The following is an 18,427-nucleotide window of genomic DNA, read 5'->3' on the forward strand; positions in this document are numbered from 1 at the left end:
ACGATGAGACAGCCTATACGGAGGAGGTCAGAGACCTGGTAGTGTGGTGCCAGGACAACAACCTCTCCCTCAACGTGAGCAAGACAAAGGAAATGATCGTGAACTACAGGATAAGAAGGCCCAAAAAATTGTCAAAGACTCCAGTCACGCAAGTCATAGACTGTTCCCTCCGCTACTGCTCGGCAAGCGGTACCGAAATGTCAAGTCTAGGTCCAAAAGGTTCCTTAACAGCTTCTACCACCAAGCCAGAAGACTGCTGAACAATTAATCAAATGGCCACCCAGACTATTTGCATTGGCCCCCCCACCCCCTTTGTTTTTACACTGCTGCTACTCGCTCTTTATTATCAATGCATAGTCATTTCACCCCTACCTGCATCAACAAATTACCATAATTGCCTCGACTAACCTGTACCCCCGCACATTGACTTGGTACCAGTATCCCCTGTATATAGCGCCGTTGATATTTTATTGTTATTCCTTTATTTACTGTAGTTTATTTAGTAAATATTTTCTTAAAACTGCATTATTGGGTAAGGGCTTGTAAGTATTCGGCGCATGTGACAAATAAAATTAGTTTTGATTTATAATGTACGATGTTGCTCTGCTGGCAACTGAAAGCAATAATTCTACATTAGAAACAGTCAATACATTGACAATCAACACCATCCTAAAAACACACACAGAATTGCTGTAAGTGAGCGTCAAACAGTTACTTTGGTAGTGATTCAGTGTCTGTATTTTAAGTGAAGTTTTCAGATATAACCCATGAAGAGAAACTAAGAAAGTGTTGGCCAGCCTTTCCACTATCATCAAAGCGCTACCCAAACACTTACGTTAAGACGATAATCAACTTGATCCTAAACTTACAAATCACAAACATCCATACACAGATTATAGTGAACTGGTTGGAAAACACATGTTGTTAGTATGTTACATGGTATGAATAGCATAGGGGCAAAATAACATGTATACACTGCAACAGTTGACTTCTAGACATATTTTCATTAAAATTGTATATACACGGACATATATTTTGACAATTAATTATGATCAGTGGTGGAAAAAGTACTAAATTCTAATACTTGAGTAAAAGTAAATGTCACCCAGTAAAATACTACTTGAGTAAAAGTCTAAAAGGATTTGGTTTTAAATATACTTAAGTAGCAAAAGTAATTATTTAATTCCTTATATTAAGCAAACCAGACAGCACCATTTTCTTGTTTTTTATTCATTTACAGATAGCCAGGGTCACACTCCAACACTCAGGCATCATTTAAAAACAAAGCATTTGTGTTTAGTGAGTCTGCCACAAAATGTAACAAGTACTTTTGGGTGTCCGGGAAAATGTATGGAGTAAAAAGTACATCATTTTTCTTTACTAACATAGTGAAGTAAAAGTTGTCAAAAATATAAATAGTAAAGTACAGATACCCCAAAAAACTACTTAAGTAGTACTTTACATCACTGATTATGAAGCAGACCGATACTGTCTATCCTCCAACATCCACTAACTGTGTCACTCTGGCTAGATTGAGGTCACAACTCAACACAAACTGAGTTGGGGAAATTCACTTTGACACTTCACCGTTCTCACCAACACCAGCCTTTATTTTTTTTCTCGCCGAAGAATTTGTCCATGTCATCGATTTAAAATGTCATTATTTTTTAAATGACACGTAAAATTTGCAAAAAAATGATGGCAATATTTTACGAGCAGAAGACTGTCAGAATGAGTCAGTTCCCCAAACAAGAACAAAACCAAAAAATCCACAAGGGCAACAACAGACTATACAGCCTAATGTTGGTATTTTTCCATAACAGTCACTGGCACATCAAAAACATGTTTTGCCAATTTGTAACTTTTAGAGCTTGTTATCCATTGCAATAGACTTGTATTTGATAATTTTGCTCATAATCTCAGAGTGAAAGCCTGACTCTAGATCAGTTCTACATCTGAGTCCCTGCCCATGCAGCATCCCAATATCTCACGCACACTGACTCCAGATCATTCCTTACCTTCTCCCGCTGCAGTTCTCCGATGGTGTCCTGGGCTTTCTCCAGGTTCTGATTGGTCACGCTGAACTGCTGCCTCACCACCGCCAGCTCCCGCTTGATCACATAGTTTTCCTCCGCCTCCTGCGCCCGCGTCACCTGACCCTGCAATAGTGAAGACACAGGGTCAGAGACCAGAGTGGGCCGTGTCAGTTATAGGGAATGTGTCTGGGGGGGGGGGGGGGGGGGGGGGTTATGGACAACGTTGGTTTGAATTTAGAGGGAATTGGGGCTTAGCTTTAACACTTTCACTGTTGGAGGTTCAATATTAGGAGTTGACAGAGTAGAATATAAATGGCTCTTCTGTATCCATTCCTATTAGGCTGTAATTACCCTGCAAAGACATTTCTATCCTAATAAATGACAAAGGGTATAAAACAGTGCCTGTGTTTCCACAAGCCACATGCAAGGCTGTAGGCCTTAGTGTTAGAGCTCCTGCCATGGACACACATAGACGCACATGCGGTCAAGGGGGAGCATGGTCTGACGGACTGACAGACAGACAAACAAAACATTCTCTCATGCAGAAGTCAGGCATTTATTGGTCACTGTCAAGGAGACAGAGAGAGGAAGTGCAGGAGGAAGGAAGGTGTTAGAGGAGGAGAGATGGTTTTCCAGTACTGTACCTGTATCAGCCTGTCTGCTAGAGCAGCACTTTCCTACAACACCAGTGAAGGAGAGGAAGAAGATAAGAAAAGAAAAGGAGGATAAGGAGAGAATAGGGAGAAATAAAGACAAAGACGAGGAATGAAGGATAAGAACAGGGCGAACGTGTAACGGAAATGTGACAACAGAAAATAAATAGGAGGGTGAGAAAGAAAGAAATCATAGTACAGAGTGAAAGAGTGGCAGTGGGTTTGTGTGAGAGAAGGAATAAAAAGAGAACAGAAAGACAACAAGCATTACTTAGAGAACAACAGGAGAAAAGCAAGAGGGGAAGAAAAGCCAGAGAACTTGGAAAAGGAGGAGAGACTCAGTGGCTCCGGTCTGGAATAAGGCCCATCCATTTCAATCATCCATTCACGCACACAAAATCAACAGACATGATCTCTGTCTTTAGGTACATTCACAATTTAAGTCACCTCACTTATTCTGTAAATGTGACAGGATATAAGTCTTAGTTGGCATGGCTATATTTTAGCCTCATATTTCTGGTTCTGTTTTATTGTCCATCATAAACCTTATTCGCATTAGCGCTAAAGTGAGTGTCTGACTCGAAGCCAAGTTTCCATCTCTTACCTTCTCCAATGTCTCAATCCTCTGCTTCAGAAGCCTGTTCTCTGTGCGTAACCTCTGTGGATGTGTATTTAAGACGGGTAGAGAGACAGTTAGGAACATGTATTAGTCATACAAGGCTTTTAAATTGGGGACTTTGTAAGTAAAACAGAAGAAAAAAAATTCTGTTGGTCTATTAATAGATTAGCTCAAAGAAGAAGTTAGACACGTGAGCACACAGACACACACACACACACACACACACACACCTTGATCTCTATCTGCTCCTCCATCTCTTTGTTCTTGATTGTGGTGTACTCCTTCTCCAACCTGGCAAATAAAAGCATTTTAGTAGAGTTAGATTCATACAACGTGTTTCCATTTTACATTTATGCATTTGACTGTGTGGAAATAAATCTTAAACTAGTAATCTTAAACTGAAAGTATGCTTTGTATAGCAACAACACAACAAATCAGGGCCCATTGGGCCATATTAACTGTAGTCTACAACCTAAAGCCAGTATTGTTATTCTAATGAACAATGATCAGAAGCAGAACCTACTTCTTCATCCTCTTGGGGTTGTATTTGACCTGGTAGGCCCTCAGGATCAGCTTGTCTGGGCAGCTGTCAAACTGGTGGGGGATCACCTTCTGGAAGTGCTGTGAGAGAAGGAAGAGACATGGTTAGACCTTCATAGAATACACTCTGAACGAGAATATGTCTCCTGTTAATACACTCTGAAAAATAATATGTCCTGTTAATACACTCTGAACGAGAATATCTGTGTCCTGTTAATACACTCTGAACGAGAATATGTCTGTCCTGTTAATACACTCTGAAAGGGAATAATATGTCTGTCCTGTTAATACACTCTGAAAGGGAATAATATGTCTGTTAATACACTCTGAAAGGGAATAATATGTCTGTTAATACACTCTGAAAGGGAATAATATGTCTGTTAATACACTCTGAAAGGGAATAATAGGTCTGTTAATACACTCTGAAAAGGAATGTCTTTTAATACACTCTGAAAAAGAATATGTCTGTTAATACACTCTGAAAAAGAATATGACGGTTAATACAATCTGAAAAAGAATATGTCTGTTAATACACTCTGAAAAAGAATATGTCTGTTAATACACTCTGAAAAAGAATATGTCTGTTAATACACTCTGAAAAAGAATATGTCTGTTAATACACTCTGAAAAAGAATATGTCTGTTAATACACTCTGAAAAAGAATATGTCTGTTAATACACTCTGAAAAAGAATATGTCTGTTAATACACTCTGAAAAAAAATATGTCTGTTAATACACTCTGAAAAAGAATATGTCTGTTAATACACTCTGAAAAAGAATATGTCTGTTAATACACTATGAAAGGGAATAGGTCTGTTAATACACTCTGAAAGGGAATAGGTCTGTTAATACACTATGCCTGTTAATACACTCTGAAAAAGAATATGTCTGTTAATACACTCTGAAAAAGAATGTCTGTTAATACACTCTGAAAAAGAATATGTCTGTTAATACACTCTGAAAAAGAATATGTCTGTTAATACACTCTGAAAAAGAATATGTCTGTTAATACACTCTGAAAAAGAATATGTCTGTTAATACACTCTGAAAAAGAATATGTCTGTTAATACACTCTGAAAAAGAATATGTCTGTTAATACACTCTGAAAAAGAATATGTCTGTTAATACACTCTGAAAAAGAATATGTCTGTTAATACACTCTGAAAAAGAATGTCTGTTAATACACTCTGAAAAAGAATATGTCTGTTAATACACTCTGAAAAAGAATATGTCTGTTAATACACTCTGAAAAAGAATATGTCTGTTAATACACTCTGAAAAAGAATATGTCTGTTAATACACTCTGAAAAATATGTCTGTTAATACACTATGAAAGGGAATAATAGGTCCAGTGGGTATCACATGATAATTGAAGTAAAGACACTTCAGAAATGACCATATGTTTAAACAATGGTTCATTTCACCCTTTTGTTTTTCTTGCCTCCAGCAGGTCTTGTGTCTGTCTACAGTGATAATTCATGATTTTACTATAGTGCAGGGGTCCCCAATTACATTTAGCTGTGTGCTGATTTTTCCTTGAGCGGATGGGTGGGGAGCCGGAACATAGTTATAAATCATTTGTACACTGCAAATTGACCGAAAGAACAGATATAGTAATTGACAAAACAATTTGAATTTCAAACCTTGATTACATTGTGATACAATCACATATGCCTCCATTTATCAGTGGGAATACTTGGGAACAGTTTTCCTAAATTAAAATCACCTTGAGCTCATGTTCTGGTCATTTTCCAGTCTTTTATGTCCAAGGAAGATTTTTTTTTGTTTAAATAAAATCTCAGAAAACCTGGGGGGCCAAATAAAATCACCCACCAGACGAATTTGGTCCCTTAAAGCTGAATTACTTACTGGTGAAACAGCTTATTGGGGAACCCTGCTGTAGTGCCTTTTATTGGGACGACAGGTAGGCTACTGGTTAGAGTGCTGGACTAGTAACCGAAAGGTTGCAAGATCGAATCCCCAAGATGACAAGGTAAAAAAAAATCTAATCTGCCCCTGAACAAGGCAGTTAACCCACTGTTCCTAGGCCGTCATTGTAAATAAGAATTTGTTCTTAACTGACTTGCCTAGTTAAATAAAAAAGAGATTAATCCCAAATGGCACCCTATATTGTCCACTACTCTTGACCAGAACCCTATGGGGGGCCTAGTGGTTGTTACCTGAGACATGCCCTCCATGTCCAGCTGGATGAGGTCAGTCTGGTTGTACTGCAGAATGGCCATGCCCACACGAAATATAATCTCCAGACCCTGAAGACAGGGAATCAAAGTTCAAGTCAACACACTCATAGTGCTACATCACAAGACTCTCTTGTAGAAGATATTTTATGTTAATGAGAACAACCTGTAAATAAAGGTTACATTTCAAATCAAACATAATGTCTATGGGATCCACTATGTTGATTTTTTTCAAAGTATGTTCACCCAAACACATTCTCACACAAGACACCAGTGGTGAGTCTCTTACCTCGTACATGAAGATATCAAAGATGCGTGTGGCGACGGGCATGGGGAGGAAGGTGAGGAAGAGAGTGAGGAACCAGGAGGAGGCGTACATGGAGGTGTGGAAACTCTGAGAACGGAAATGGACGTTCAGCTCCGGGAGCTGCTCCTGTTGGGATAAGGTGAGAGAGGGAAGAGAGGAAGAGAAAGAGGGTGGATGAGAGGGGAAGAGACGAGAGGAGTTAATTAAGCAATAAGGCACGAGGGGGTATGGTATATGGCCAATATACCACGGCTAAGGACTGTGTCCAGGCACTCGTGCATAAGAACAGCCCTTAGCCGTGGTATATTGGCCATACATCACAAACCCCCAAAGTGCCTTATTGCTATTATAAACTGGTATCCAACGTAATTAGAGCAGTAAAAAAAAATGTTTTGTCATAGCCGTGGCTGTCAGCCAATCAGCATTCAGGTCTCAAACCACCCAGTTTATAACAATAGGGGTTTTAGTTAAGCTACAAACCCGTAATGGTTTCAAAGTGGTACTATAAAAAATGTAAGGACTAACCTAGAACAAATCTGTGCTGTATGAATCTATTTGCTGCCCCAAAGTGGACAACTCTATAATTGCAATAGCTGTGCTTATTCCCCAACTACAGTACACCATATACATACTTAAGTAAAACCAGATATTTGAGGCAATTTTTTAAAATTTCAATCCCAGACACCTGCAAGGCCCTTAAGGTTTTAGTTTATTTGACAATATATGCATCCTAAATGGCACTATATTCCCTACATAGTGCACTACTTTGACCTATTGGCCCTTGTCAAAAGTAGTGCCCTTTATAGGGTATAAGTTGCCATTTGGGACACATTCAAACTTCTACATTGGCCAGCGTGACATATGGAGATGGATAAAGTCCTAAAGTTTATTTACCTGCAGCAGGTATTCAAACTGGTAGATACAGAGGCCTAGTTCAGCCATGGTTGGTTTGAAAAGCTCCCTCAGACGGTACTCCTGCATCAGACGCACAAACACACAGAACGCCTCCTCCTCTGGCATCTAGAGGGGCACAGAGGAGACCGGGTCAGGCTGTGTGACTGTGTGTGCATTCACACTACTCAGGAGCTCAGAGGTCATTTATTCATACTGTATAAGCAACGAAAAAGGGTAGAATCAGGACAATTCCGTACTTAGCACAACGTAATGCGATAGCGAGAGAGGGGAATGTCTAGACTAGAGGGTTGCTGAAGAGACGTTACCTGCATGAGCAGCAGGCCCACGATGAAGGCACTGCCCTGGCAGTAGCCCACCTCCCGGTCCACCAGAGAATACGCCTGCACACACAGACATCAATCAATATAAACAAACCTATACTCATTGGGGAGGTTTCCCGGACACAGATTCAGTTTAGAGATTCTCCATTTGCAATGCTTTTTAGTCCAGGACTAGGCTTCATCAGTGACTGGGAAGCCGGCCTATACAGTTCACATACACATTTAACTCAATCAATCAAATGTATTTATAAAGCCGATTTTTACATCAGCAGATGTCACAAATTGCTATACAGAAACCCAGCCAAAAACCCCAAACAGCCAGCAATGCAGATGTAACTGCTTCTAACTGTTCATCCAACTGCACATCTCACTAGTGTCTAGTTAAATAAAGGTTAAATAAAAACAAAACAGTACAAAAAGGACTAATCATACCAAATCTATTCTGTTTGTCCAAGTAAACCTAAGAGACAACGTTCACAAAAAAAAGAAAGTCATGCTCAAGGTGAAAATGTCCTCACCTTCATGACGTTGAAGAGCACCTCCTGACCCAGGCTGTCCTGGCCCTTGAAGAACTCATGCTCGGGGTAGGTGCGGGCAATGTCCCGGCGGATGAGCTTTTCGCAGGGCGAGGACATCTTGAGCAGCTCAGAATACTGGTTCTTCACTGGCATGTCTGTGGCGTTACCAAGCAGCTGCCACACGATGGCCCGGAAGTGGTGTGGGATGCCCTTGCGGATCAGCTCCTGGAGGTGAAAAGAAAGGTTTATTTACGAATCAAACTCTCAGTTTACTGTAGAACTCCACATCCTAGCCTATACTGAATATATATGTCATCTCATATGTCTCTAATCTTCACTTATCTTATCCCTCCATCTGTGCTCTGGCCTCACTTGTCCTCGCTCCCATTTTCCCCTCTCTAATCTCTCCTGCTGTTCCCCTCTCCCTTTTTCCATCCTTTTCCCTGGCTCTGTCTGCTCTCTCACTCAATGTTCTCCCTCCATCATCTCTGCTCTTCCCCGCACTCTGACCTTTCCATCTCATCCATCTCTTCTCACTTTCACCTTCCCTACAGTCCTCTCTCTCCCCCTTATTCGTCCTCTCTCCTCTGTCCCCATCTTATCCCCCCTAACCCCTATGTACCCTCTCCATTACCCATCCATCCATCTCTCCTCTGCCCACCACTCCCATGTCATATCTCCTCTTTCTCTATTTAACCCTTATTTTACCAGGTAAGTTGACTGAGAACATATTCTCATTTACAGCAACGACCTGGGGAATAGTTACAGGGGAGAGGAGGGGGATGAATGAGCCAATTGTAAGCTGGGGATGATACGGTGACAGTGATGTTATGAGGGCCAGATTGGGAACTTAGCCAGGACACCGGGGTTACCACCCCTACTCTTACGATAAGTACCATTCTTGCGTCTTTAGTGACCACAGAGAGTCAGACACCTGTTTAACATCCCATCTGAAAGAAGGCACCCTACACAGAGCAATGTCCCCATTCACTGCCCTGGGGCATTGGGATATATTTTTTTTAGACCAAGGGGAAGGGTGCCTCCTACTGGCCCTCCAACACCACTTTTCCCCCTCATTTATCATATCTCTCCATCTTCTCCCCTCTCTTCCCTTTGCTCTATCAGTCTCTCAATCACTCATCCACCCCCCCTCACCTTGAGCAGCTTGTCCTTCTTGCGTCTCCATTCGTCCCACTCGTTGACGATGCGTCCCCACAGGATCCAGGTGTCCTCCTCCAGGTGGGACAGGTTGGACGAGGCAGAGGAGCTTGACACAAGGGACGAGCCGCTGTTCCGCCGCGAGCCGCTCATCGAGCGCATCGACTTTGAGTCCGCCTCCAAAAGTCTGGGGGGGGGGGGGGGGGGGGTGTCAAGGGGTTAGGGATCAAAGGTCAGACAAGGGTCATATGAGTGAATCTAGAGCCACTTATGCTTTTATTACTCTAGTCTTGTTTCCATTACTTGCTTTGATCTTTTTATTGTTAATCCATAATGTTAAGCTTTTCCGGCATTATGTTATATTCTCTTTTGCATTAAATTAGACTGTTACTTGAAACGTTTTTAATTGTTACTCCATGTAGTAGAAAATCTCGTGTGGGAGAATGTCATGTAAAACACTGGAGAGCACAAAGAACCAGCAGTAACTTGAACCAGCAGTAACCTTAACACCACTAGGTCAAGTTACTGAACCTTGAAAACTATCTGATAGTGACTTGGCACTGGGCCTATTGTTGAGATACTTATCAGTGCCAAAGCAGCTACTCTGATAGTAGGGACAATGAGGGTGTGTCCAAAATGGCAGCTTTTTCCCTATATAGTGCACTGCTTTTGACCTGAGCTCGTCTGGAACCTGATCAAAAGTAGTGCACTACATAGGGAATAGTGTGCCATTTGGGACGCACCCCGAATGTGTGCCTTCACATTGGTTATAATACCGTGCCAGTAACAGCAAAGGTCCAGCTCACAGAGGCAGAAGAGGAAGGAGCAACAGTGCATGTTCCAGCTCTGGCATCAAAGCATCTCTCAGCTAGCCTAGCCGGCCCGCTAGACCTTGGCCAGAAGCTCCTCCAGCCCAATGACACATCTGCTCAGTGCATCTGCTCTGGAGCTACCCACAGCGGGGAGAGGCTAACCTCTGTTACCCCATACTGACCTGGAAACCTCATAGCCATGTGCTGTGACACAGTTGGATCGCTGGACTGTACCTGTCTGTATGAGTGGCTCATCATTTACCTGGCAAAATATCAGCAAATGCCATTCTCACAACAGCGCAGGGATCTTGAACGCAGCCATGCGAGACCAGTCACAACTTAACAGTAGGTTTCCATTGAACAAAGTTTATTCGACAAGCAATGTTGTAAAAAAAATCTTTGTGACATGTGTAATGGAAACGGCAGATATAGGAGAAATGTTCTACAGAATAACAACATTTTTATCCGTTCAATAGGAGTGGATTTTTCTTTTGTAGAACTTTCTTTATTGCAAGAAATTATGATGGAAACTGTTAATGTAATAGACTATTGCCAAATCATTTTTAAGGTAGGCCTACGAGTGGCACATCGTTTACACATTTAATTCTAAATCCAACTATTTGTCCCAAAATTTTTTTTTCCCTTTGCAGTGACTTTCAATAATGCCTGAATTGCTTAGCCTTTCTTTTCTGGATGGCTGGATGGCTGAATGGCTGGATGGCTGGATGCAAGTTCAAGATCCAATTATTTCAGACCTAAAGGAGTGCAAGTTTCACCATGGCGATAAGGTGGCACAAAAATGCAAAAATGCAATTCTTGCATTCTATCCATGCTGGCTTTGGGAGCTACCTCAGACATGAAACAGATAGGTGGGAGAGCATACAGGCTGCCTCCAGTTTATTAAATGTGCAACTTGCCTAAATGGATCATGGAAAAATGTCAACCAATTCATTTTTATTTGACACGTTTTTGCTAAAAAGTTTTGTTATTTTTCATGGGATGTCATTACGTCCAGTTGTTTTTAAATTGACACAAGACAGTTCAATGGAAGCGCAATGTGGCAGGCAATTGTCGCATCTATTTTCTACGCAAACGTTCTAAATATCTACACAAAACCACTGGACAAGTTAATGGAAACATACAGGTAACTGCCAAAATAAATGACACTTGAGTGAACAAGGCATACAAAGTATATTGAAAGCAGGTTCTTCTACACAGGTGTGGTTCCTAAGTTAATTAAGCAATTAAAAACCCATCATGCTTAGCGTCTATGTATAAAATGCCCAGTTGGCCATTAGTTTGGCTACCATGGCTAGAAGAGATCTCAGTGACTTTGAAAGAGGGGTATCAAAGGAGTATAGGGGGTTTAAAGTGTGTGTGTCTCAGTCACCAGATCTCAACCCAATTGAACACTTATGGGAGATTCTGGAGCAGTGCCTAAGACAGCCTTTTCCACCACCACCAATAAAACAAATGATGTAATTTCATGCAGAAGAATGGTGTCGCATCCCTCCAATAGAGTTCCAGACACTTGTAGAATCTATGCCAAGGTGGATGGAAGATTTTCTGACTCATGGTGGCCCAACGCCCTATTAAAGACACTTTATGTTGGTGTTTCCTTTATTTTGGCATTTACCAGTAGCTACTGTGCAACACATGTGAACCCCTGTTCCCATCTCTTTCTCACCTGTTCTGCTCCTCAAGCTTGGCCAGCAGCTCTAGTTCGTCAGGGCTCAGGCTCTCCGAGTCGGCGGGGGAGGCGGCGGGGGCCGAGAGCATGGCATCTTGGCAAGATGAGTCCGGGCTGAGGAGGGGGCTTCCAATGGAATGGTCCATGCCAGGGGGAGAGGAAGGGGGACACTCCAGCTGGTTGGGTTCCCCTGTGGAGCACTCTCTCTCGGGGCTGCCGCTGGGGGTGGACATGGTGGAGGTGGGCACAGTGCAATGCAATGTTGGACAGGGGAGGCTGTGGCTGGGTCTCCTTACCCGTCTCCCCCGCTGTAGGGTCACCTGGTAGGGCGGTGCCGGAGCCAATTGGATCAGGGTTCCTCAAATCTGTTGTGAATTTAGAGGACGTTTGAATTACGAGGACATATGCATGAGGACATACACTGAACAAAAATATGAATGCAACATGTAAAGTGTTGGTCCCATGTTTCATGAGCTGAAATAAAAGATCCCAGAAATGATCCATACGCACAAAAAAGCTTATTTCTCTCAAATTTTTGGCACAAATGTGGTTACATCCCTGTTCGTGAGCATTTCTCCTTTGCCAAGATAATCCATCCACCTGACAGGTGTGGCATATCAAGAAGCTGATTAAACAGCATGACCATTACACATGTGCACCTTGTGCTGGGGACAATAAAAAGCCACTCTAAAATGAGCAGTTGTGTCACACGACACAATGCCACAGATGTCTCAAATTGAGGGAGCGTGCAATTGGCATGCTGACTGCAGGAATTTCCACCAGAGCTGTTGCCAGAGAATTTAATGTTAATTTTTCTACCAAAATGAATGCACAGAGATACTGTGATGAGATCCTGAGGCCCATTGTTGTGCCATTCATCCGCCTCCATCACCTCATGTTTCAGCATGATAATGCACGGCCCCATGTCGCAAGGATCTGTACACAATTCCTGGAAGCTGAAAATGTCCCAGTTCTTCCATGGCCTGCATACTCACCAGACATGTCACCCATTGAGCATGTTTGGAATGCTCTGGATCAACGTGTACGACAGCGTGTTTCACAGGAAACAATCAACAGCCTGATCAACTCTATGCAAAGGAGATGTGTCACGCTACATGAGGCAAATGGTGGTCACAGCATATCCTAACTGGTTTTCTGAACCACACCCCTACTTTTTTTTTTAAAGGTATCTGACCAACAGATGCATCTGTATTCCCAGTCATGTAAAATCCAGAGATTAGGGACTAATTCATTCATTTAAAATGGACTTATTTCCTTATATGAACGATAACTCAGTAAAATCTTTGAATGCATGCTGCATTTACATTTTTGTTCAGTATACATACATACAGTGCATTCGGAAAGTATTCAGACCCCTTGACTTTTTCCAAATGTTACTTTACAGCCCAATTCTAAAAATTGACTACTTAAAAAATCTAAATCTACACACAATACCCCATAATGACAAACCGAAAATAGGTTTGTAGACATTTTTGCTAATTAATAAAAAATAAAAAAACGAAATACCTTATTTCCATACAGTACCAGTCAAAAGTTTGAACACACCTACTCATTCAAGGGTTTATCTTTATTTTCACTATTTTTGTTTTTTGCGACTGCACTTGAAGAAACTTTCAAAGTTCTTGAAATTCATGATTTACTGACCTTCATGTCTTAAAAGTAATGATGGACTGTCATTTTTCTTTGCTTATTTGAGCTGTTCTTGCCATAATATGGACTTGGTCTTTTACCAAATAGGACTATCTTCTGTATACCACCCCTAACTTGTCACAACACAACTGATTGGCTCAAACGCAATAAAGAAAGAAATTCCACAAATTCACTTTTAACAAGGCACACCTTTTAATTGAAAAGCACTCCAGGTGAATACCTCATGAAGCTGGTTGAGAGAATGCCAAGAGTGTGGAAAGCTGTCATCAAGGCAAAGGGTGGCTACTTTGAAGAATCTCAAATATAAAATAGATTTTTATTCGTTTAACACTTTTTTGGTTACTACATGATTCCATGTGTGTTATTTCATAGTTTTGATGTCTTCACTATTATTCTACAATGTAGAAAATAGTAAAAAATAAAGAAAAACCCTTCAAATGAGCTGGTGTCCAAACTTCTGACTGGTACTGTAAGTATTCAGACCCTTTGCGATGAGACTCAAATTGAGCTCAGGTGCATCCTGTTTCCATTGATCATCCTTGAGATGTTTCTACAACTTGATTGGAGCCCACCTGTGGTAAATTAAATTGATTGGACATGATTTGGAAAGGCACACACCTGTCTATATAAGGTCCCACAGTTGACCGTGCATGTCAGAGCAAAAACCAAGCCAAACCAAGTTGGTCAGGATAATATCTATGAGGGTGCCCATGTTCATGGATTTAGGGTTGTACCTGGTGGGTTCCTTGATAATTTGTGTGAGATTGAGGGCATCTAACTTAGATTGTAGGACTGCCTGGGTGTTAAGCATATCCCAGTTTAGGTCACCTAACAGAAAAAAACTCTGAAGAAAGATGGGAGGGGCAATCAATTCACATATGGTGTCCAGGGCACAGCTGGGAGCTGAGGGGGGTCTATAACAGGCGGCAACAGTGAGAGATGTATTTCTGGAGAGATTCATTTTTAAAATTAGAAGCTCGAACTGTTTGGGCATAGACCTTGAAAGTATGACAGAACTTTGCAGGCTATCTCTGCGGTAGATTGCAACTCCTCCCCCTTTGGCAGTTCTATCTTGACGGAAAATGTTGTAGTTGGGGATGGAAATCGCAGAATTTTTCCTAAACTAGGGTTCAGACACAGCAAGGACATCAGGGTTGGCAGAGTGTGCTAAAGCAGTGAGTAAAACAAACTTAGGGAGGAGGCTTCTGATAACACGCATGAAACCAAGGCTTTTAAGGTTACAGAAGTCAAGAAATGAGTGCGCCTGGGTTAACCTCCACATCACCCGAGGAACAGAGTAGGATGAGGGTATGGCTGAAGCCTATCAAAACTGGTCGTTTTGTGCTTTGGGGACAAAGAATAAAAGGAGCAGATTTCTGGGCGTGGTAGGATAGATGGTAGGATAGATTCAGGGCATAATGTACAGACAGGGGTATGGTAGGGTGTGTTGTGATGTGTTGGTCATTACTGAGGTGGTTAAGGAGAGTGTTTTGAATACTGATAACCTTACTGGTTATAACCTTTTTTGGCAAGACAGATCTTCCAAAAGGTGGCGGAGTGGCAATCTTTACCAAGGATCACCTTCAGTGCTCAGTTGTCTCCACCAAGTCAGTCCCCAAACAATTTGATTTGCTGGTTTGAAGTATTAAACTTTCAAATAGCTCTATGATGACTGTTGCTGGGTGTTATCGTCCTCCATCAGCACCGGCCTATACCCTACCTGCCCTAAGCTCTCTCCTGGCCCCTTGCGCTAAGTCTGAATTTGTCCTGATAGGTGACCTAAACTGGGACATGCTTAAACCACCTGACTAAGTCCTAAAGCAATGGGACTCCCTAAATCTCTCAGATCATTACCAATCCCACAAGGTATGACTCCAAACACCCAGAAAAGGCTACTCTCCTCGATGTTATCTTCACAAACAATCCTGATAGGTATCAGTCTGGTGTTTTCTGTAATGGCCTTAGTGATCACTGTTTTACAGCCTGTGTTCGTAATGGCTGCGCAGTAAAATGGTATAGAATCAGCTTGATCCCCTCTGTCAAAGACACCTGGACCTTCTTTTTATATATTTTTGGTGGTATTGTTAACAAACACGCCCCCATAAAGAAAATGAAAAGTTCTCTCTCTGTGGGTAAGAAGTTCTGGAAAACCCTCCTCCTCGCAGCTGCCCATGTCCCCTAAAGTTGAGGATGTGGTTGTTACTGACAAGAAGCACATGGCTGAGCTCTTTAAAATCACCACTTCATTAAGTCAGGATTCCTATTTGACTCAGCCATGCTTCCTTGCCCGTCCAACATTCCCTCATCTCCCACCCCTTCTGTGACTATCTCCGATGCTTCTCCCTCTTTTTTCCCCCTACCCCACAACAAACTTTCTCCCTGCAGGCAGTCACTGAGTCCGAGGTGCTAAAGGAGCTCCTGAAACTTGACCCTCTGCGTTATGTAGTGCATAACAGCAGCCCTTAGCCGTAGTATATTGTCAGGAAGAGACTGTGCATTAAAAGGTGATTGGATTAGCAAACTAGAAAGGATGTGTTGAGAAAGATAGCTCTGCAGATTTCTAGTATATCAACATGGCCTATGTAAATACAAAACAACATTCCTCAAAGTATTATATTTTATAATAGTTTGTTTTCTCATGCAAATCCATTGACAAAAATAAATAAATAATGGCAATTTAAACTGAGGTTAAATCCATGAAATCCCATTTTCTGATGAGGAAAGTTTTGTGTGCTGTTTGTGTGTGTGTGCGTGCGTGCACTCAGGCCTGTGGTTCACAATGTGCAACATTCTACTGGCCTATGTGAGGCGAGGCCGGGTAGGCAAGGCCTGGTGCTCTCTCAGTCCACTATCCTATCTCCTCCCTCTAGTAAAGCCAAGAACAGACTGTGCACTGCACAATGTAGCTACTAATCACAAAACCAATAGGTGGGAACCATTGGTCAGTGATAAACCAGAGCCAGAGGTCCCGCTGCTACTGTTTAACCATGAAGGTAGCAACACTGCTCAGGAGTTCCTCACTGCACTCCTGTCTGTGGCAGCCAAGCTGCACCATAGAAATGGAATTACTAGAATGAGAATCCCATGAGGGTGCAGCCAAATTGCGGTGGCCTGGGTTGTTTCCTGTTCAACTCATTCTAGTTCTATGGTGTTTCCACTCCTGTATGTGACAGCTAGGCAGCACCATAGAAATATAATTACTAGAATGAAAAAGAAAACCCTGACAGCTTTATAGAAATATAATTATTCGAACAGGTAAAACACCTCAGGCCATGGCAATTTGACTGCACCCTCATAGCATTTCCATTCTAGTGATTATATTTCTATGGACAGAAGCACAGCCCTGGCCTGCATCATGTATGGGAGCTCTATTACTGGGTAAGCCAGAGTCCAGCCGAGCTGGTGGCCCCAATTCAGAGGGAGAGGAGAGATAGACCTAACCCCAAGCCGAGGGTAATTCAGCATACATTTTACAAATGGAATCCCAGAAGGTAGGGCTTATGCACATCTGCAAGAGTGAGAGAGATGAGGGGAATGGGCTAGCCACCATTGGAATGCTGAACAGCTCTATGACTACAACACACACACACCAGACAGAAACCCTAGCTGTTTTAATATCCGCCATAGTCACACCGATACATATGTCTACTGAAGCGCGACAATGACAAGGAAAGCAGAAAAACTGTCCAGAGAAGAAAAAAATAATGTTTGAAGGGAGAAAACACTGCAGAGGGATGGAGGGACAAGGACGCCATTCATGCGCTGGGAGAGGCCAATCAAAAGAGGCATTAACTAGCACGAGACCAATTGCATCAGAAGAGCAGCAGCTCAGGCAAACGAGCATCCTCAAACCGTCACGATATTCCCTCGAAATGACACGTAGCTAGTTCCTACAAAACAATGTAACAATAGAAACAGAGAAAAGTTGTCCATATGGAGCCTAATCAAAGCTAATCTTATGACACTATAAATACTGCACTTTTAACCTTTGATATTCCTCAAGACTGCTCACTGTGACGATGGAAATGCATAATAGTTACCTTTTAAGAAACCAAATGCAAGAAATAATATTAAAATCTATGAAAATATAACACTAGTCTCCCTCTGCAAACGAATCCCCTAAATTACTGGCATCCCCATGTGTCATCTCACCAGGAATCATTCCAGTCCAGCTACAGTTGGATGTACACCAGAGGAGGTATACAGCAATGTCATTGAAGCCAGGCTATAGTCCAAACTCTGTGAGTCATGCTAGACTACAGCAGTATGTGGGACTATTGCTGCTCTCGCTATCAGTACATTAACTCTCTCTAAGGGTAACGGTAGGACAAAACAAACAAAAAATGGAACTGAATGTAGCTGAATGCGGAAGTCCTCCCATTTAGTGTGTCTGGAAGTGATATGTTGTGCTTCCCAAATGGCACACTATATAGTGCACTACTTTTGATCAGAGCCCTTTGGGCCCTGGTTAAAAGTACTGCACTATATAGGGAATAGGGTGCAATTTAAGACACCACCATGGTGAACTTGAAACTGCAGAGTACTGGAGATGGAGATAGCCTTGGGCGACCAAAGGCTGTAACCAGCACACGAGGGAGCTTCAATGTGAGCCCTGTTGTGTGTGTGTGTAAACAGCAGCTTCTCCCTTGCAGGTGAATGGGGCAGCTTCAATGTGAGCACTGTGTTGTGCCTATGCATGAGTTTGTATGTAAACCGCTATCCGCGTGCACAATTATCGCATTCTGTGTGCGCCTCAGAGCTTCCTATCCTCGCGCCAACTGTCCACAGCAACAGACAGACCTATTGTACCCCCAACTATCAGCCCTCCCTGTCCCCCATTTCTCCCCCTGAACCCCTAATCCACCCCTCCCTTCCCCTCTCTCCCTCCTTGTACGTCCTGTGCCTCCCCCTCAGGCCATGCTTGACATCAAGGGCAGCCCCACACGCTAATCCCTCCTGTTCGCCCTAACCTCGCTGTTGCTACATCTTA

General features: G+C 42.3%; 1 protein-coding gene across 2 annotated transcripts in view; it reads right to left on the minus strand.

Annotated features, from left to right (window-relative positions):
• Positions 1–18,427, minus strand: part of LOC129843369 (EVI5-like protein) — a 39,258-nt gene that overhangs the window by 14,644 nt on the left and 6,187 nt on the right. Inside the window, exons 2-13 of one of the 2 annotated variants that reach the window (XM_055912077.1) lie at positions 11,764–12,131; positions 9,262–9,451; positions 8,107–8,331; positions 7,574–7,648; positions 7,248–7,373; positions 6,336–6,479; positions 6,029–6,118; positions 3,832–3,929; positions 3,539–3,599; positions 3,294–3,347; positions 2,681–2,713; positions 2,019–2,159 (exon numbers count right to left, since the gene is read on the minus strand). In XM_055912077.1, coding sequence (XP_055768052.1) covers positions 2,019–2,159; positions 2,681–2,713; positions 3,294–3,347; positions 3,539–3,599; positions 3,832–3,929; positions 6,029–6,118; positions 6,336–6,479; positions 7,248–7,373; positions 7,574–7,648; positions 8,107–8,331; positions 9,262–9,451; positions 11,764–11,999 — 1,473 coding nt within the window. In that variant the 5' untranslated portion in view covers positions 12,000–12,131. The remainder of the gene's footprint in view (positions 1–2,018; positions 2,160–2,680; positions 2,714–3,293; positions 3,348–3,538; positions 3,600–3,831; positions 3,930–6,028; positions 6,119–6,335; positions 6,480–7,247; positions 7,374–7,573; positions 7,649–8,106; positions 8,332–9,261; positions 9,452–11,763; positions 12,132–18,427) is intronic. The other variant, XM_055912078.1, reaches the window with a different exon arrangement.

Source organism: Salvelinus fontinalis, unplaced genomic scaffold (genome assembly GCF_029448725.1).
Source record: "Salvelinus fontinalis isolate EN_2023a unplaced genomic scaffold, ASM2944872v1 scaffold_0127, whole genome shotgun sequence".
NCBI lineage: Eukaryota > Metazoa > Chordata > Actinopteri > Salmoniformes > Salmonidae > Salvelinus > Salvelinus fontinalis.